Here is a 19482-nt window from a genome sequence, read left to right on the forward strand (position 1 = left end):
AATTACAACAGTTTGCATATGTGCCTCCCACTTGTTAAGGGACCAAAAGTAATGGGACAATTGGCTTCTCAGCCAGGTGTGTGTTATTCCCTCATCCCAATTACAATGAGCAGATAAAGGTCCAGAGTTCATTTCAAGTGTGCTATTTGCATTTGGAATCTGTTGCTGTCAACTCTCAAGATGAGATCCAAAGAGCTGTCACTATCAGTGAAGCAAGCCATCATTAGGCTGAAAAAACAAAACAAACCCATCAGAGAGATAGCAAAAACATTAGGCGTGGCCAAAACAACTGTTTGGAACATTCTTAAAAAGAAGGAACGCACCGGTGAGCTCAGCAACACCAAAAGACCCGGAAGACCACGGAAAACAACTGTGGTGGATGACCGAAGAATTCTTTCCCTGGTGAAGAAAACACCCTTCACAACAGTTGGCCAGATCAAGAACACTCTCCAGGAGGTAGGTGTATGTGTGTCAAAGTCAACAATCAAGAGAAGACTTCACCAGAGTGAATACAGAGGGTTCACCACAAGATGTAAACCATTGGTGAGCCCCAAAAACAGGAAGGCCAGATTAGAGTTTGCCAAACGACATCTAACAAAGCCTTCACAGTTCTGGAATCCTATGGACAGTTCAGACCAAAATCAACTTGTACCAGAGTGATGGGAAGAGAAGAGTATGGAGAAGGAAAGGAACTGCTCATGATCCTAAGCATACCACGTCATCAGTGAAGCATGGTGGTGGTAGTGTCATGGCGTGGGCATGTATGGCTGCCAATGGAACTGGTTCTCTTGTATTTATTGATGATGTGACTGCTGACAAAAGCAGCAGGATGAATTCTGAAGTGTTTCGGGCAATATTATCTGCTCATATTCAGCCAAATGCTTCAGAACTCATTGGACGGCGCTTCACAGTGCAGATGGACAATGACCCAAAGCATACTGCAAAAGTAACCAAAGAGTTTTTTAAGGGAAAGAAGTGGAATGTTATGCAATGGCCAAGTCAATCACCTGACCTGAATTCGATTGAACATGCATTTCACTTGAAGACAAAACTGAAGGGAAAATGCCCCAAGAACAAGCAGGAACTGAAGACAGTTGCAGTAGAGGCCTGGCAGAGCATCACCAGGGATGAAACCCAGCGTCTGGTGATGTCTATGCGTTCCAGACTTCAGGCTGTAATTGACTGCAAAGGATTTGCAACCAAGTATTAAAAAGTGAAAGTTTGATTTATGATTATTATTCTGTCCCATTACTATTGGTCCCTTAACAAGTGGGAGGCACATATGCAAACTGTTGTAATTCCTACACCGTTCACCTGATTTGGATGTAAATACCCTCAAATTAAAGCTGACAGTCTGCAGTTAAAGCACATCTTGTTCGTTTCATTTCAAATCCATTGTGGTGGTGTATAGAGCCAAAAATGTTAGAATTGTGTCGATGTCCCATTATTTATGGGCCTGACTGTAACTGTGCCTGTAGAACCTCCAATAAAAGGTGTCTGGGAGGCATCCTAATCAGATGCTTGAACCACCTCAACTGGCTGCTTTGGATGTGAAGGAACCACAGCCTAATTACCACAGAAGGGACCTAGCATCATTTTATACTTTCCATTTGTCTGTCTGGTTATTTTGATTTGTGTTACAAGGCTTTACAGTTCGCCTTCCTGTCTTCCCTCTTTATTTTAAATCGGACAAGAACATCTGGACAGCTGTACGTTCATTTAGTGGCTCCACAACACAATATATCACACACATATTGCACAGACATTAAGGCATACAAATTTCACAATATACATAAAAATATATATTTTAAATTTCAAATACATGCCTGTGGAGGCTTATGCACAGAACAGAGCCCGAGTTGGAAAATTACCTGTATCATATGGTGTAATAAACAACAACAAAGCAGCATCTGCCCGTTTTAATTTGTGAACGGGAAGAGACGCGGGTGGAAAACAGTCAAGACGATACTTTGATTTCAAGCATTGTCTTCACTCACGCTTTCAGCTTTGTAAACATGTCTGTCGAGAATCCTGCACCGACAGATTGTTGTTAGCAAACGACCGCAGAGCGAGATAAGAAATGCGAAACCCTCGTTTGGTTCAAGGATGGGGAAGTCTGCGGTGAGTCTGTTGCCTTGTGTTTGGATAGAAAAGGCAGAGAATGACAAGGAAATGTAAAACATTACCTTGGTGTTACGTTCCTCTCATCACGTATTTAATTCGGCACCAACGTCCTCAACCCTTTGCGTTTCTTACTTGAACTCACGTTCACCTGTTGTCGCTCAGCAGCCTGTAAATCTCGCGACAACAATAAACGAACATGACGTCCGGTTTCAACTCTACAAAATAAAAGGTGGTCAACAACATCCATGCTACACGTCATTGTTTTCAGATTAAAACTCGAAAGGCTAAACAATTTAACAAACACATTGAAAAGAATATGGTGGAAAGTAACTGAGCGGCCTACATTTATCATACCCTGATTATACTACAATTTTGTTTTGAATATTTGTATATGATTTCGGAGGGGAAGGTGCCTAGTCCCCATTTAGAAATTTTAGTTATGATTAACTTTTAAGATAAAAGTTCTTTATTTGAAACATATCAAGCTTATACAAAATGATGTATTGCTGTAGATTAAATTACACCACAGTAGATTAAGTTGTCAAAAATAGTTCAATGATAAAATTATATGTTGCTCACACATAAATGCATCTGTAAAAATAACAAACTAATGTGTATGAAATAAATATAATAGTCTAAATAGTGCCAATTTTGTACAAATAGCACTATTACTTTTGGTGCTTAAGCAATATTTTTATACTTTTACTTATGTAAGAGTTTGAATACACTTTACTGTACTTGTATATAGTGGGCTACACTGTGTTTAGAGAAAAATTGCATCACCAGTAGAAACATTTTAATATTTTAGCAGCACATAATACAGGCCTAAGAGAAAGATAAGAACAGGATGGAGATAAATAGAAATATATATGCATGGATGCTGGTAACAAGGGATAGATAAATAAATGTTATAGATATTTGGGAAGTCAGGTTCCATTTACGTTTTTCCCTTTATTAACAACAACCATGTAGGAAAAATTGTGACATAGACAAATATATGACAACCGAAATGAAGAACTAGTTCCAGTAAATAAAATATGATCAAATACGCAATGTACAAGCAGTTTTCAAAATTATTTGACTAATTTTCTCTAGATTAGTGAGATTAACCTTGGTCCATTTCTTTCCATGGATGTATTTTACTCCGACCACTAGAGGGCGACACCGCTGCGAAGCCGAAATGCTTCAGAGGTGAAGGGTTATGAGTCTGACAGAGACACATGTCTGTTGTTGATGCTGGACATTTTAACGTTTTTTAAGCTCTTTCTTCGCGGTGGGTTTTAGTGTTCTCTAGTAATATTAATAAGTTTCCTAGCTGTCATAGTCTGTTTAGTCGTAGCTAAAAACATGTCGCCTGTTACAACGTTAATTTCGTGGTACGCTAGCGCATCAGTTCCATTCTCGGACACCCTGCAGACTTTTAAAGAAATTGTCATTGGTGAACTTAACTTCTGTAACAAACCTGTATTTTACTGTGTGAAAGTACCTTTAATTTTTTACACTGTTATCGTCGATAAATGTAACCTGTCTGTGCTTTGTGCTGGTTGATTTTTGTTGTTAATGGCATGTCTGAAACATTGGAACAAGATTAGGTAAAGCAGTTAATAACTTACTAATCTAACGTAGCAGTTGTGTTAGCATTTAAATGAACATTCAGTACTTTGCGAGGCATCTAACTTTTTAGTGTGACACCTCAGTCTCACTAATGTTAATGTAAGACAAGGCTTCATCTATTTCGCCAGATTACAGTAACCAAGATCCCAGAAAGATTCCTGGTATCTTAAAATAAATTACCCATATGTACCTGTCAGTGGTTTCAGTACCGAAACTTTTTCATTTGTGCCGTTTCAGTTTTGCAGTCTTTAGGTCCAGGCTCGGGTTCAGTGGGTCTGTCCTGAGCTCAAATGAGGAACCTGAAGCTGCTGAAGAGCCTGCGGAGCTCAGAGCTGCAGGGTCCAGGCTCCGCGCAGTGCCTCTCTGTGCGGGCCGACACTGGCTCGCTGCTGGTTTCATCTCAGTTCGCCATCACAGAGTTTGACCCCCGAACTGGCCAGGTGAGCTCAACCAATATTTCTTAGTTCATCAGTAGCACAGCTTGAAGAGAAATCCAAATTGTGCTAGTTTTGTTCCAGCTGGACAGCACACAAGCTGTTTTTACGCCTTGTATTCTGCTTTCTGTTGCTGAGTACAGTGCTGTGTTTAGAGACATTTCAACATAACTGACTGATTGCTCTGCAGGTTGTAAGCGAGGCTTCACTGACTGCTGATGGTTTCCTCCCAGAGGATGGCAGTGGTGTGGTTGTGGGACTGCAAGACCTGGCTGAACTGCAGTCAGCATGTTTGGCTACAGCTGGTGGTGATGTCGTCCTCTTCAACCTCAACACCTACCAGGTCTGCAGCACAGACAAGTTGGAAGTTTAGGATTTTGTTTTCTTCAAAGCGCTGTCTGACAGTTGAGCTTTGGCTTCATTTTAAGGTTAGAAGTGTAGGATTATAGACATGAAAGTCATGCCAGTGAGGCATGGGTGTGTTTATGTTCCACAGCTGGAGTGTGTCGGCAGTGTGGACAGTGGTCTGACCTCGATGAGCTGGAGTCCTGATGAAGAGCTCGTCATTCTCACTACTGGTGGGTGTGCTGCGCTAAAAGCCAAAAACGTGCTGTAAATTGTCAAAATGTGTTGTCTTTTTTATCACTAGCTTTGAATCACTGCAGACAGAAGTAAAGACAAAAATCTTTTAACTTTAATACGTAGTATTGTTTCACCACTTGGCTGAAGGCCTGTACTGGTCTAAGTGGGGTGGGTTATTATAAAGTTATCATAAAGCTGAGGCAGTTACTGGTCACAGAGAACTTGTCAGAGATGAGCAATAGTTTGAGTTTTTCTTATAAGATGCGTATGGTTGAGACATAATGTAGATACAGTATATATCCTTAGTTACAGTGCTTAGTTTGCCAATTCAAAAACATACCAATTAGTGTTAGAAATGAATAAGTCATTATTAATTTGTGTGCACAGGTCAGGAAACAATCATCATGATGACCAAAGACTTTGAGCCGATCACTGAAGTCAGCATCCACCAGGATGACTTCGGTGAAGGTGAGGTGGCTCCCGACGAACTCTGCATGGATTAGCAGGTTCCAGCCTGAGGGCCACAAGATGATTCATTAAATTAAAGTATTGTTTTTTTTGGTTGAATGCTACTAGTATCTTTCTGTTGCAGGGAAGTTCATCACAGTAGGTTGGGGGAAGAAGGAAACTCAGTTCCATGGCTCAGAGGGGAAACAGGCAGCACAGAGGAAGATCCAGGTTTGTGTTCAATCACAGAAACATCTCAGCTTGTGAAAATGAAAACATTCTTTCTGAATAATGTAAACACACTCACAGGAGGTGCAACCAGCTGCTGCGTGGGATGACCGCAGGCCGCGGGTGACGTGGCGAGGTGATGGTCAGCTGTTCGCCGTCAGTGCCGTCTGCCCTCAGACTGGAGCCAGGACGGTCCGGGTGTGGAACAGAGAGGGCGTCCTGCAGGCCACCAGTGAGCCCATCAGCGGCCTGGAGCAGGCACTCTGCTGGAAGTAAGAGTGCTGTTAAAGGACAATTTTCTTTTAGTCAGACTGCTTTGGTTAACTCCAGCTTCTGCACATTTTATGATTTCTCTGTGAAGACGTGTTTGAACATGAGAAATATTTGTGTCATACCTGGATAAATAATAATTATGAATAAAACATAAGTAACTCTTGGCTGTTGTAGATTTAGTTTTACAAGAATAAAAGTGTGACTCCATATTGAATCCTCTCCTGGTGTTTCAGACCCTCAGGCAGCCTGATAGCGAGCACTCAGCGTCATCCCAACAAACACAGTGTGGTGTTTATGGAGAAGAATGGACTTCTGCATGGAGACTTCACCCTGCCGTTCAGCAAAGATCAGGCAAAGGCATGTTCGCATAAAAGTTTAGACGCACATTTCAATTGCAGATGTTTTTTCTTTTTTCAGAAGTGATGAAAGTATTTTCCAGAACTGTTAGAATGGCAGTGATCAAGCATACAGAAGATGATCCAGAAGACTGTTTTTATAGTCATAGACTGATTAATGTGTGTGTTTCAGGTAAAAGACCTGCTGTGGAACAGTGACTCCACTGTTTTAGCCGTTTGGTTGGAGGACATGACTCCTGGGGAGGATGGACAGGTCAACACGTACAGTAAGTGAAGCAACATTTCACTCCCTGTCAGAGTCTGAAGCTAACACCTGCCAGCCGCTAAATGCTGGTAGATTTTCCATTTGGTGAGTAAACCTCAGAAGACTTCCCCCCACACTGGGGGGTAAATGTTTGTAGCAAAATAGTCATGTAATTAGACAGCATCCTGAGAGTCTCTGCTGTGGGCGCCCTGCTTGTGTGTCAGTTTGACACACACACACACACACACACACACACACACGTATTCTGTGAAGTCCCGGCCCTGCTCTGCTTCTGATTGGCTTTTTGAGCAAAGTGTAAAAATCCGCTTTAGCTCACAGTTACATGTGTAAAGTGCAGATGATACACGAGCCAAAAAATGGGCCGAGTACTCAGCTACATTGATTAAAGTAGGATTGCAGCAGTTACACACGTTTCAAAACCTTGGCTGAGACACTACTGGTGTAGACATGGTGTGGCAGTTGTTGTCCAAGTCTGTCTAAACAGCCGTCTGACCATAACCATAGCCACGGGTTTCATGGGCCCCCACAGGACATGAGCATGTGCATGCACCACACTCTTACACAGACAGTAGACTAGACTTCATGGACTGTGCAAAGAAGCAAGTGATTGCAGTAGAGATTCTCATAAAGAGCTCAGGACTCATGAAGAGCTTAAACTGGCTCAAATGATTACACATCCAATGGGCTTACAAAACTTCAAATTTACTTTTGTTTGTTCCTGAAGTACATTTAATAGCAAATATGTTAAGTGGAATTTTGAAGTCAAGACTTCTTGAGTTGTATTGTGGCTTTTGTTCACCTTGAATGTGTTTGTGCTCCTCTGCAGTCCAGCTGTGGACGGTGAGGAACTACCACTGGTATCTGAAGCAGAGTCTGGACTATGGCCAAGACCCTCAGAAGGCTCCGGTCTGTGTCTGCTGGGACCCAGAGTGCCCTCTACGGCTCCACGTGGTGACCAGATCCTGGACCAGCCTCACCTACGACTGGGGGTGGACAACAGAGCGGAGCCCCGGGCTGGATGACTCTGACAACGCCAGCGTGGCTGTGATTGATGGAGGTGAGCACCAATGGAACGAGAGAAGGTGAAAGCGAAGAATGACTACAGGACAATGCTAATATTTGTCTAATACCTGTCAGATAAAATCCTGGTGACGACCTTCAGGCAGTGTGTGGTTCCTCCTCCCATGTGTTCGTTCGAGCTTCAGCTGAAGTCACCAGTCAACCAGGTGACCTTCCTCTGCCGACCTCAGCGGACCACTCAGCTGGCAGCGCTCACTGCTGACGGACAGATCTCAGTCTACAGCCAAGGTTGGTTGTCCACTGTCCATCTACAGGTTGGTTCCTGAATATTTTAATAGTCAACTGAACTGTTATCCAGCATGTTGAGCCCAAACCTAACCCATCTTTTGCCTGATACTGGTTAAAACCTGAGAATTGTTTCTACACTCAGTCACCTCAGATGAACTGGAGAACAAAATCCAAACTAACTCCAGAAAACACCATCAGTGGGTAGAAAGAGGCAGAAGCTGTACCTGATCAGAACAAACTGAAGTCTGGGCTGGTGCTCACACTTCACCGTTTCATCATGTGTGTGCGCGCCTGTTTGTAATGGTCACATTTCCTGTTGATCCAGATGCTGGAGAGCGGGCTGAGAAAACAGCAGATGGATTCAGGATTATGTCTCCTCCCCTGGTTCTCCAGAAAACCTTCAGGTAAAAACAACAACCTGCAACAACGTGATGCTGTTTCTGACCCTCGTAGTCTGCAGCTAGCTGCCTGCCTGAACGTCACCTGTTCACTCTGACTCATGGTTGCTTTAGTGATTTAAAAAATATTTGCCAAAGTCTCTGTTCACCTGTCAAGTGCTGCTTTTTTCACGGCTTACTTGTTTTCTAACCACTTCTCCCCGACTCGTTCTCCTTCCTGTTCATCCCATGGTCCCAGAGTTGCAGCTGTTCAGGATGATCCTCTGGCCCTACGGCAGCTGCTGTGGCTGGAGGATGATCTGTTTGTGGGTGTGGGCTCCGGTCTGCTGCCAAACTCCTCCACCCTGCTGATGCTCCGGCCTGCTCAGGACGCCAGTGACATGCTCACTGTCAGGTCGGCAGCCTGAGCCTTCTCCTTTAGCTGGATCTCTGTGCAGTAAAGCTTGTGCATGAATGGAATGACACCAAAATCATTTAAATTCATTTAGTTTTTTGCTGTTTTAATGCTTCAGGGCTGAGATGGAAGTGGACGGTGTTGTGGTCAGCATGGTTCAATGCTCGCAGACCAGCACTGTGGCCCTGCAACTGGAAGATGGGCAGATTAGGAAGCTGCTCTGGGGTCAGTCACCACCACTGTTCTTTTGCTTCTGGTTAAGATGGTTCTGGTTTTTTGGGAAATTATCAACTCAAAATGTAGTATTTTCTAGTTTATTCATTCAAAAGCACACTGGGGGCAGCATGGTGGAGCAGTGATTAGCGCTGCTGCCTCACAGCAAGAAGGTTCCGGGTTCGAGCCCCAGGGCTTTTCTGCATGGAGCATGTTCTCCCTGTGCCTGTGTGGGCTCTCTCCAGGTACTCCGGCTTCCTCCCCCTGTGACACTGCTCAGGTTAAGCAGTATAGATAATGGATGGAAACACACTGCTTAACAGAAAGTCTGCCTGATAGAGTTGCGCTCTACAAAAGTGGTTTAATAACTGGCAATAAAAATAATAATGAAATAATTTAAACTATGACTGAACCCTGTGTGACATTGTCTCAGTTTAAAATTTCTGCACCTATATTGATGTTTTCATAACTGAGCAGAATGTTACTGTTTGTAAACCACATTAGTTGACATAAATACTTTTCTGTGTAGATTGTCCTGAGCCATCAGTGGAGACCTGGCGTGACTCCAGTGGATGTAGCATCAACTTCCCTGTTCCCTGTGTTCACATGGCCCTCTGCAGCATCAGTAGAGAGGTAGACACATGTTAAAATCATTTATTCAGAAAGCAGCAAACCAAATATTAACACGATGCACACAGATGGATAAAACATTAAAATACATACAAAATGCACACTGTTGAGAGCCCTCAACACCTCTTGCATTATTTGTCCTGTAAAATGCGTTCCCCTATCACTGTTGATTGCACACCCCTTATCACCACACAGAGAGAAAACATTTGAATGCAAATAAGGCAAGAAATATTACTTAAAGGCAACAATTACATGACAGTACAAGTAGCAACATGCATGAGTAGATACCTAGTACATGGGATGATATGTTTATGAAACTAGGGTAATGCAATGACCTGTGTTGATTTTGATTTGCTGTTACATTAATTATGTGTCCCTGTCTAAGGTTAAAATGCATGTGTCCCTTTATGTCTGCAGGAACATCTCTTGGGCCTGACTGACAGATCTCACCTGTATGCTGGAGACACGGAGGTAAAAGAGCACAAATATAGCACCACGCTGCTTTTGTAAAATGTCCATGTCATTTGACGCTCTAATGTAACTTTGGAATGGCTCTGGTGAAAGCAGATGGTGGAGGGGTATGTGGACCTACTGTGGAAATGTAGCAAACGCTCTTCTTTACTCGTGTTCGTTTCCTCTTCAGCTTGCCTCAAATGTTTCCTCCTTTGCCGTTTGTAATGACTTCCTTCTCATCACCACACTCTCCCACACCTGCCGCTGCCTCCACCTGAGCTCGCTCACTGTCAAAGGTAGGACGGAGATGCACACATCTGTACATAGCAGCATTCAGTTTTGCTCTGTCTTTCTGTCCTCATAAACTAAGTTGTGAGGTTGGTGTTGCCACTAGCATATATTATGTAATAACTGAGACATCTGACCTTTGACCCCGCAGGGCTGCAGGTGGCCTTGGCCTCAGATGGAGGTCAGAATGATGAGACGCTGCGCCGGGTGGAGAGAGGATCCCAGATCGTTACTGTGGTGCCTCAAGATACCAGAGTGATTCTACAGGTCAGTGTAGCACGCAGACATCTGCTGCCTTCCACTGATTCTTGTGTAAACAAAACAACCCACACAAGAAGACCTGCACTTTAAATCATCTATGAATGTGGGTATCTTCAAGCAAATTCAGGATCCAGATGACATATTTATTTCTGTGTGTCTCCAGATGCCTCGTGGGAACCTGGAGACTGTGCATCATCGAGCGTTGGTGCTGGCTCAGCTCAGGCAGTGGTTGGACGAGTGAGTTTGATCTTTGACTTTTACAAGATATATAAGCCAAAATAGTAGTGATGGTCATTCTCCCCACAGCAACACTGATCTTTGTTTAATACACAAACACAGTCTTTTTAAGTTTATATATGAATTCCACCTTTTGTATCCTGATACTTCAGTCAGAAGTCTGTTTTGCTTAGCAGAAAAATTTAAATCAGAAAATGGACAAAAAATGAGAAAAGTGCATCATAGTGCATCTGTCTGTTTTACTCAGTCTGCGCTTCAGAGAAGCCTTTGAGTGTATGAGGAAACTGAGGATCAATCTCAACCTCATTTATGACCACAATCCAAAGGTACGTACCCAAAATAACATGTATGTTTGTGCCATCACATTTTGTCCAAAGTGACCAATTAAAAGGTTTAAAATTCTTCTTGTTTACAGTTTAGTTAATAGGGGAACAATGATTTATAAAGTAAAAGTAATTCATCATAATTGGACATAACTTTTAGAAGAAACCTTTGAAAAGTTATAAGCGTTTTCCTTTGCAAGACAAGATGAAGCAAACTGGCACAGGCGGCATAAATAATGCTAAACAAGCAAATGATTCCAAAATGAGACATCTGACATTTGGAAACCAGGACACACAAATCAGTGACATTTACATTATTTATCAGTTTCAGTCTGATTCACTCAGACTACAGTCCATTGTAACCTTAAACAAGGCTGTGTGTCAATAAAAGATGATCCTTCTGCAGGTTTTCCTGGAGAACATAAAGACCTTCATCACACAACTCAACTCCATCAACTACATCAACCTCTTCCTCACTGAGCTCAGGTAAGATTGTCAGAGCTGCAAGAGTGCAGTGAGAAGAAGAAAACAAGCACAGCTCTCGATGTGTGATTTCTGTGTGGTATCCAGGGAAGAAGATACAACTAGCAGCATGTACCCCCATCCTCAGAGCAGCCTTGTCCAACCGCTGCCTGTCTCTGCCCAGAAGAAGGTGGATGTGGTGTGCGATGCCTTACGGAGTGCTATGGAGTCAATGGATCCAAACAAGTCAGTGATACTGCAGCAGTCATTAGGTTCTGAATGTGAAGTGAATTTAACAGTAGTAGTAATGTGTAGGAACACCGTGCTGTCATCTGTCCAGGTTCTGTCTGTCCATTCTGACGGCTCATGTGAAGAAGACCGTTCCTGAACTTGACATCGCTCTGCAGAAAGTCCATGAACTCCGAGGTGAGCACACCTCAAACGCACTAATGACCTGCAGTTTGTTATACAACAAAACAGAAGAGCAGCTCTTCTGAGCAGGACTTACTTTGTTATGCTCTGTTATTCCATTCCTGTGTGTTTCATGGCATTTGTTTAGAGAGCCCTCCCACAGCTCCCGGTGCTGTGAGCGCTGAAGAGGCACTGAAGTACCTCCTCTTCCTCGTCAATGTCAACGACCTGTACGAACACTCTCTGGGGACGTACGACTTTGACCTCGTGCTCATGGTAGCTGAGAAATCCCAGAAGGTACGAGCCAACAAAGGAGCATTTCAAAGTGCCACACAGTACAAATATAAAGAGAAGCCCCTAGTTCTATGATACTTTACTGTATATTAGACATGGACAGTTACACTATTGGAGATATTTTACCATCAACATATTTCTCTTTGCAAACCGCCTGTGATATTATTGACCTCTTTATTATAGTAATAAGTTAAAAGGAAAACGATATGCAGATCGATTGGGGTAAAAATGAAACAAGGGGCATTTAATTAGATCATCACAGGAGAGAAAGCAAAGTTTGGAGGGTTTTCTGTTTGCATCACTACTGTGTTTCTGGAAAACCAAGTCATGAAAGCAGAGAAAAGGACGGTTTGTGCACAAGAATCCATCCACCACAGAAACAATATAACAAGAGGACAGGTACAACAAATTACTACCATTAATCAGTGTCCTGATTAATAACTGGTAGTTGAATTAGACATCATGCACTTGGCTAATGTTCATGAATGTCTGCAGGACCCCAAAGAGTACCTGCCCTTCTTAAAAATGCTGAAGAGCCTGGAGCCAAACTACCAACACTACACCATCGACAAACACCTGAAACGCTACAGGAAGGCCCTGCATCACCTCAGCAAGTGTGGTCAGTCACACTGTCTGTCAGCTTTTTACTGCTGTCTGTCTGTCTAGAAGCCACCTGCTGCATGTGAGATTTTGCATTTACAAGAATCACAAATCCCCTTTGTGGAACATAGAAACTTTACACAATGGAAGTCCCAGAATTCTCAAGATTACTACACTGAAATAGCCACTACCGGTGCCTAAACAGCAAGAAGCTTAACGGCAGTTAACTTAATGTTAAAAAATACTGAATAATTACAAACTCAGACTTGGCCCACAAATAAAAGGTGAGTGTGACATGATCTTGTTGCATTTTGTGTCCAGGAAAAGAACATTTCCCTGAAGCTCTGAAGCTGGTGAAGGAGCAAAATCTCTACAGTGAAGCTCTGCATCTGTACACGGCAAACAGCGCTGAGTACAAGGTACACACCCACACACCCATCAGGACTGTTTTCATTCATCATTTAGTCGAGCTTCGGCTTTGTAGTGTGTAGCACTGGGGCAAAGTGCTTATCTGACTGTCTGTCTGATGGATTGGTCTTTTGCTGCAGTGGCTCTGTACTGTAGGTTGCGTCACAGTCTAGTGCTGAAACAATGTGAGTAATTAGAGAAGGTTACAAGAAAACTCCTGACCACGAGACCACAGAAACACAGAACATGTGCTTTTTCACACACACTAACATTTTCACAGTAAGCTGTACATCAAATCTGACTTCCTTCCTCCTAAAGTCTGAACTTTGACCTCCAGGCTCTGAGCTGCGCCTATGCTGAGCACCTAATACAGCAGCAGCAGGCGGAGCAGGCCGGCCTACTGCTGTGGCGATGTGGAGAGCCAATCAGCGCCTTGCAGGCGTTCGCCAGTAGCTCCAGTTGGAGAAACGCAATCTGTGTGGCGCAGCAGATCCCACTACCACCTGACCATTTGGCTCTACTGGCCAGAGACCTGGCAGGTAAGCATCACTACAGGTAGACGGAACACAGGTACGCAGTGAGACAGGCAGCTGCTGGGGCATGGTGTGTCCTAAAGTTGTTTCCTTCCCTTATAGGGAAGCTGACTGAGCAGCGACGATACTCAGAAGCTGCTCTGCTGCTGGACCAGTACGCCAAAGTAAGATCCTCTGAAGGAATACACAGCAGGACAAAATGGCTTCTAATGATCTTCTAATGCTCTTTGATCAAACAGATGAAAAAAAACTGTGATTTTTATAGTTATCTGCTTCAGATCACTGTCACAGACCACTCCCTGTCTCCAGCTGCTAGCCGAGGTCTGAACGTTTGTAATGTTCTCTCTCCAGGACTGTGAGGAAGCCATCTTGGCTCTGATCACTGGTGCTTTCTGGGAGGAGGCGCTTCGATTGGTCAGTGAGCAAAGCTGCTATCCTTTTTCTTCTCGTCACTGGTCGTAATGTTTAATGTGTCACTACATTTTTCTAACATATAAAAGCCTTTTGTTACTTAAATATTGAGGCTGTTTTAAAATACATAGCTCTAGTGAAAATTCTTTTACAAGCTCTTTGCATGTGTTAAAGATTTAAACTAATATTTTTCTTCAGATTTACCTACACAACAGACAGGACATCACTGAAACCAACCTGAAACCTGCTCTGACAGAAGGTACAGTAGGAGCAGCCGCCTGAAAGGGTGTTGTTGAACAATTGGTGAAAACCTACCTGCACAGTGAGGCACAGAGAACCACCATACAAAGAACTGATGTCTTGTTGTGATGTGGTCCTGTTGTCTGCCACAGCCGTCGGCACACAGACCGTCTTCCTGGAGGCTCAGGTAGCGACGTTCGCACGACACAGGGCCAGACTGGCTGTCGTCCGAGAGCAGAAGCAGAAGGCCCGACTGGACATGCTTGGTGAGGATGAGTCAGAGTTGACAGGACACAGTATGTTCGCCAGCATGTTTGATTTGAACTTGTAAAGATTTTAGGTCAGAACTGTCTCTTGAAGTCAAACGTAACCCAACAGTTTTTGTACACTATCAGATGTTAACCTCCCACAGGCCTAAGGAAGTAGATGAAAAGCTTTCTAAGATCAGTCTTGTAGCATAATGTTCAGTACGTTCCTCTCCTATTATCACCATAGTATGACTAAATGCATTTCATGCACCAGTAACTCTAAGCAACTGATCGTAATTAAAACTTAAATTTCCTGTAACCCTCTTGTCTTCTCCATCAGATGAGGATGATCCAGACTGCCCTGATGCTGAGTTTTACTCTGAAGCCAGTAGTGTGATGACTGGCTCCAAATACTCCCATAGTAACTCCCGCATCTCCTCGTAAGATGAATTGTGCTCAGAGTTCCATATTTTAAAGTCTAGTCCATGTGACAAATCATCTTATTGTGGGTCCACCTTGATGTCTGCAGGAGGTCATCAAAGAACCGGCGGAAGGCCGAGCGGAAGAAGATCAGTCTGAAGGAAGGAAGCCCGATGGAGGACAGAGCGCTGATGTACGCTATGGGTGAGATCATCACCACGGTGGACAAGATGAGAGGTACACACACAAACACGCAGAGGCTCTTGATCACTTCATTTACTTCATGTTTTAATAACTTTAATAATCCTCCAGGCTGCAAATACTAAAACAAAGCGGCATCTGCTTGTTGAAACATTGTTATGTAGAGTATAGAGACACTGTAGCAGTAAAACAGTAGGAGGCAGCCAAAGGATGATGGGAAATGTAGTTCTACTGTGAAGAATTCCATCTGTATTTATATACCTGCCCTCACAAAATCAAACTTTACTGAACTCTTCAATTCTCCTATTAAGAGCAATTTACAGTAAAGTCACAGTGTTTCACTTGGTCTGTGTCCCTCTGCCACTGCAGAGGAAGTGCACAGTCTGCTCAAGGCCCTGGTGCTGTTCCAGTTTGACAAACAGGCAGAAAAGCTGCAGCTGGCCTATGATGATGCTCTGCGGGTGATGGAGGCAGCAGTACCTGAGGTGTGGCCTGTAAACCTCCAAAGCAACCAAACCCCGGTAACTATAATGTAAATAGGTGTCAGTCTCTGCTGTGACTGGTTTAGCATTGACAGATCTGTCTGGACAGTGATGATGAGTAAATGCATAATTACACTTTCAAAGGACAAAATAAATGTGCAAAAACCAACTTTATTCTGTTAGCTAAGGATGAATAATGTGCTGTACAAGGAGAAGGCATTGTGGTTCATGTTATTTAGCAAGATTTGTGGTGTAAATATGTAACTTTGATTTGCTTTGTGCTTCACAGCTCACTGGGCCAAACTCAACTGCAAACAGCATCATGGCTTCTTTCCAACAGCAGCAGAAACCTGCAGCTTCACCACAAGGTCAGCAGCATTTGGATTGTTTAAACAGTCACAGGTCATTATTTGCACAACTGCATTATGCCTCTGTGCTGGGGATAACATGACTGTGGGTTGTCTGTCCATCTGTATGTCAGTCCTAATGCCCTGTAATTATGACACAGCATTAAATGTTAATAGTCATCATGTGAACAGATATAAACTAATACAAGAAACAGGAAGTAGGCTATAGGCTACGTAATGTTGCCATGGATACAGTGTGTTATAATATGGGTGCTGTTTGTTTATATTTTATCTTACTGTAAATCATAATTAGCACTAATCAGGTGAATGCTATGGAAGCACATTGCACTTGCCAAAGAAAAAAATTTTTGAGGTTCCTGTCTCGCTATAATGACTCACTGTCTCATAATTACAAAAAATATAACTACGAGATACTTTTCTTCTAATTATGAGATAAGGCAGGGATTGGAACGCGGCAGAACTTTCCTGAAAATCATCAGATTTTACCAAATTCTTTAGTATCAGAGTAATTCAGTAATAGTTGTCAGTGCATCCAGTAGTGCATGGCAAAAGTGAACTTAACTAATTCAGCATACTTAGTGTTCCGAAACAAATGGCACCCACATTATAACACACTGTATCCATGGCAACATTACGTAGCCTATAGCCTGTTTCCTGTTTCTTGTAGACGTTTATAATTCTAGTTTTACTTTTATAATGCATATCTGATCTGTGCCGGTTGTAACGGGTGCCACAACCTCTGTGTCTTGTTCCAGTTGTTTGTTTCCAACATCAATTTTTCTTCTCAGATGCAGAGGTCCTGACGCCACCAAAGATGAGAAACGGTGTCAAGTGGAAGCTCACTATTCTTAAGTAAATAAACCTTGTTTGTTTTTTTTTTTAACTGCAGATATTTATGTAATAAAGTTTCTGTTGATGGTTCCTCCTAACAAACCTGTTCATTCTCTGGGGTTAAGAAACAACAACGTGATGACAGGTCTGTCAGAGCAATGGAAGCTAGAACGACTTTTCTTTCTCCCACACCTCAGAATTGTGCTGGATAACTTACTTATATATGTTGCTTTCCAGTTTTAGTACCTGTTTCAAACAAATCTCAGGTTTGTAGTCATGACACTATTATTTTGAAAGAGTTGACCCGTTTAAGAAAAGAGGTGGAGGACACGAAGTGAAAGTGTGATAGAAATTCAGAAAATGTGGAAGCTAGGAAAACAAGTAGGAAGACGAAGGTTGGTTCAAGTGGAGCTGGTCTCCTCTGCACCCCCGTCACTCCTGATCAAAATCAGCTCAATTTCTTCACCCAGAGTGGACTGAACCAAGTCCTGCTTTGTTCTCATCGTCACACCCTCTTTGCTCTTTTGGCAGCAGCACGCCTCTGGTTGATTGTCTTGGTGGTGACACGCAGCTTACGTAGACGGAGCTGGCGCAGCCTGAGCTGCAGGTCTTCAGGAAGTGTCCCTCTCTTTGCCAAAATCTCCTTTAGCCTGTGTTCGGGCATCTTGGCGAGGTGAAAGTCACAGATTGTGGGGTAGTGGTCGTACATGACCTGGCAGGTGCGGGAGGAGGGGAAGTAACCCTCTGCGGTGGCTGTCACCCGATACTCGCCGGGATTCAGCAGCCGCCAATAGTCGCCACCAGCCACTGAAAAGTAAGTGACAGCAGGAGATGGACATCTAAAATAATACTGAAAATATGAGCACACAGTCACTGAATAAAGTCCTATGATGGTGGGATATTACACTAATGGTGAAGCACTTAACCTCAGTGCTGCAGAGCATTTCATCTGATGAGGAAACAGTCATGTCAGAATAGAGAGTAACTAACAGAAAAACCCCTGATGCAACATGTAAAACTGTACCTGATCGAATATGATGATCAATGTCATCGACTTTGATGATGGCATCTGCTATACCAGCCTCTGTGTCTTTGTCCCGAACCACCCCCTTAATTCCACGGTGAACCTAGAAACAAAGGTCAAAGAAAGAAGAATGTCTCACTGTCTTGTTGGGCCTGTAGATATAAAACAGCAGTCCACTGTGAAAACCAACGAGTAAGAGATATAGTATTGTAACTTTTGTTGTTTTGGTCACAAATGTAGCATCATTTAAAATTAATGGAGCAAAAAGGTGATTAGAAAAGTATCAGAAAGGCAAAAGGAAGAGAGAAACATGATTATCATGTTAGCAGAATGAAGCTGCAGCAGCCTGACCTGCTCCATGTAAACCAGCAGGGACTCTCTGTTGTTCTCCCACTCGATAGGAAGCTCGCTGGCATGAGGAAATTTATCACAGGACAATTCCACTGTCACCTCGAAACAGTTGGTGTGGAGGTAGCTGAAATCGTTCATACCTGCCAGACAGATGAAAGACAGAAAACACTCTTCTAGAAACTTTACGCTGAATCCTGCATATCCACAGTAACATCTATATTCACTGCTACAAGGACGTTTGATCTCATTTCTGTTGGTCTGCAGTGCAGAAGTCACTGGTTGATCAGGTAGTGTTGTACTACCTCTGTTTATAACGAAGCCTGTCAAAGTCTCCTGTTAGTTTCACACAATGAAACACACATTCTTACTTCCTGGTACGTTGTGCCAGTCGGCTCCATTGATGATGTTGTTGTATCTGAGGAAGTCCTTGTTGTGGCAGGCCCGCCGGTCTGGGTTGGACATCACCTGCTTATAGAGAACATGTCAAGTGCATAGGGATCTAATGCTTCACTCAGAGTAATGGTTGTTTTAAGAGCAGAGCCGGTAGGAGGAGCATTAACCTGATTGGTGCTGGCGTACGCTGTGGCCAACCAGCGGAAGAAGCTCTCATCAGGAGTGGGAGTGTGCTCTTGAGGGGCCCAGTCCCGGGTCATGTCGTACGGGTAGGTGACCACCAGCTCTCCACCATGGAGGTTAGCACCAAGAACAAAGGGGATGCTGTGCATCCAGCTGATGACAGCTCGAGTCTCTGATGCCACCTAATGTTTGTGATTGGGTAAAAGAAGTAGAATCAACTCAGTCTGTCCACATTTTTACATTTACACTTTTGTAAATTTAGCGATACTTTCATCAAAACTGATGCAGCACAAAAACACTTTTTTACAAACTAGTGTCAGTGAAACCTGAAAAGATGACATGTTTGTCAGGCTTTCTATACACATGCATGTCCACTGGTGTACTGGTCAAACCTGCTTACCTCAACATGTTGACATAGATTAAACTGGTATTCTTTAAGTGTTTGACATCCATAAGTCAGCTGTACCAGCACTGTCAAACCCTGATGGAAGCTGCAGTGAAGTGACGTGCTCCAAACCACTGAGTAGTACAGTATGTACAGGTGCAGCTCAATAAATTAGAATATTGTGGAAAAGTCCATTTATTTCAGTAATTCAGCTCAAATAGTGAAACTCGTGTATTATATAAATTCAGTACACACAGACCGAAGTAGTTTAAGCTGTTGGGTATTTTAATTGTGGCCCACAATTAATTTAAATTTGGCCCACATTTAACAAAAACCCACCAATTCACTATCTCAATAAATTAGAATACCTCATAAGACCTATAAAAACATTGTGGATGTGATTAAAGCA

The 19482-nt window shown here is 43.1% G+C and overlaps 3 protein-coding genes across 8 annotated transcripts in view; 1 reads left to right on the forward strand and 2 right to left on the reverse strand.

Annotated features, from left to right (window-relative positions):
- Window positions 1–2301, reverse strand: part of arhgef37 (Rho guanine nucleotide exchange factor (GEF) 37) — a 25114-nt gene extending 22813 nt beyond the window's left edge. For both annotated transcript variants that reach the window (XM_020594026.1, XM_020594025.1), the window contains exon 1: window positions 2187–2301. The gene's annotated coding sequence lies outside the window, so the exon portion shown is untranslated. The remainder of the gene's footprint in view (window positions 1–2186) is intronic.
- Window positions 2302–3283: 982 nt separating this feature from the next.
- elp1 (elongator acetyltransferase complex subunit 1) overlaps window positions 3284–19482 on the forward strand; it is a 27673-nt gene continuing 11474 nt past the window's right edge. The window contains exons 1-37 of one of the 5 annotated variants that reach the window (XM_020594013.1): window positions 3309–3397; window positions 3976–4178; window positions 4363–4515; window positions 4669–4750; window positions 5142–5222; window positions 5347–5432; window positions 5511–5701; window positions 5936–6059; window positions 6231–6324; window positions 7150–7380; window positions 7461–7631; window positions 7957–8035; window positions 8268–8423; window positions 8542–8648; window positions 9166–9269; window positions 9684–9737; window positions 9910–10015; window positions 10159–10274; window positions 10432–10505; window positions 10753–10831; window positions 11235–11314; window positions 11399–11536; window positions 11631–11716; window positions 11850–11998; window positions 12491–12614; window positions 12917–13014; window positions 13341–13542; window positions 13639–13700; window positions 13888–13950; window positions 14146–14206; window positions 14340–14453; window positions 14776–14875; window positions 14965–15092; window positions 15426–15577; window positions 15828–15906; window positions 16695–16758; window positions 17272–17317. In XM_020594013.1, the coding sequence (XP_020449669.1) occupies window positions 4029–4178; window positions 4363–4515; window positions 4669–4750; window positions 5142–5222; window positions 5347–5432; window positions 5511–5701; window positions 5936–6059; window positions 6231–6324; window positions 7150–7380; window positions 7461–7631; window positions 7957–8035; window positions 8268–8423; window positions 8542–8648; window positions 9166–9269; window positions 9684–9737; window positions 9910–10015; window positions 10159–10274; window positions 10432–10505; window positions 10753–10831; window positions 11235–11314; window positions 11399–11536; window positions 11631–11716; window positions 11850–11998; window positions 12491–12614; window positions 12917–13014; window positions 13341–13542; window positions 13639–13700; window positions 13888–13950; window positions 14146–14206; window positions 14340–14453; window positions 14776–14875; window positions 14965–15092; window positions 15426–15577; window positions 15828–15906; window positions 16695–16758; window positions 17272–17317 (3984 nt within the window). In that variant the 5' untranslated portion in view covers window positions 3309–3397; window positions 3976–4028. Of the gene's footprint in view, window positions 3398–3539; window positions 3563–3975; window positions 4179–4362; window positions 4516–4668; window positions 4751–5141; window positions 5223–5346; window positions 5433–5510; window positions 5702–5935; window positions 6060–6230; window positions 6325–7149; window positions 7381–7460; window positions 7632–7956; window positions 8036–8267; window positions 8424–8541; window positions 8649–9165; window positions 9270–9683; window positions 9738–9909; window positions 10016–10158; window positions 10275–10431; window positions 10506–10752; window positions 10832–11234; window positions 11315–11398; window positions 11537–11630; window positions 11717–11849; window positions 11999–12490; window positions 12615–12916; window positions 13015–13340; window positions 13543–13638; window positions 13701–13887; window positions 13951–14145; window positions 14207–14339; window positions 14454–14775; window positions 14876–14964; window positions 15093–15425; window positions 15578–15827; window positions 15907–16694; window positions 16852–17271; window positions 17318–19482 lie in introns of those variants that run through there. The other 4 variants (XM_020594011.1, XM_020594010.1, XM_020594014.1 and 1 more) reach the window with 4 other exon arrangements.
- LOC109956699 (probable carboxypeptidase X1) overlaps window positions 17236–19482 on the reverse strand; it is a 16301-nt gene continuing 14054 nt past the window's right edge. Inside the window, exons 10-14 of the mRNA XM_020594027.1 lie at window positions 18673–18870; window positions 18481–18577; window positions 18113–18252; window positions 17762–17864; window positions 17236–17544 (exon numbers count right to left, since the gene is read on the reverse strand). Of these exons, the coding sequence (XP_020449683.1) occupies window positions 17243–17544; window positions 17762–17864; window positions 18113–18252; window positions 18481–18577; window positions 18673–18870 (840 nt within the window). The 3' untranslated portion in view covers window positions 17236–17242. The remainder of the gene's footprint in view (window positions 17545–17761; window positions 17865–18112; window positions 18253–18480; window positions 18578–18672; window positions 18871–19482) is intronic.

This window comes from Monopterus albus, unplaced genomic scaffold (genome assembly GCF_001952655.1).
Source record: "Monopterus albus unplaced genomic scaffold, M_albus_1.0 scaffold21.1, whole genome shotgun sequence".
Classification (NCBI taxonomy): Eukaryota; Metazoa; Chordata; class Actinopteri; order Synbranchiformes; family Synbranchidae; genus Monopterus; species Monopterus albus.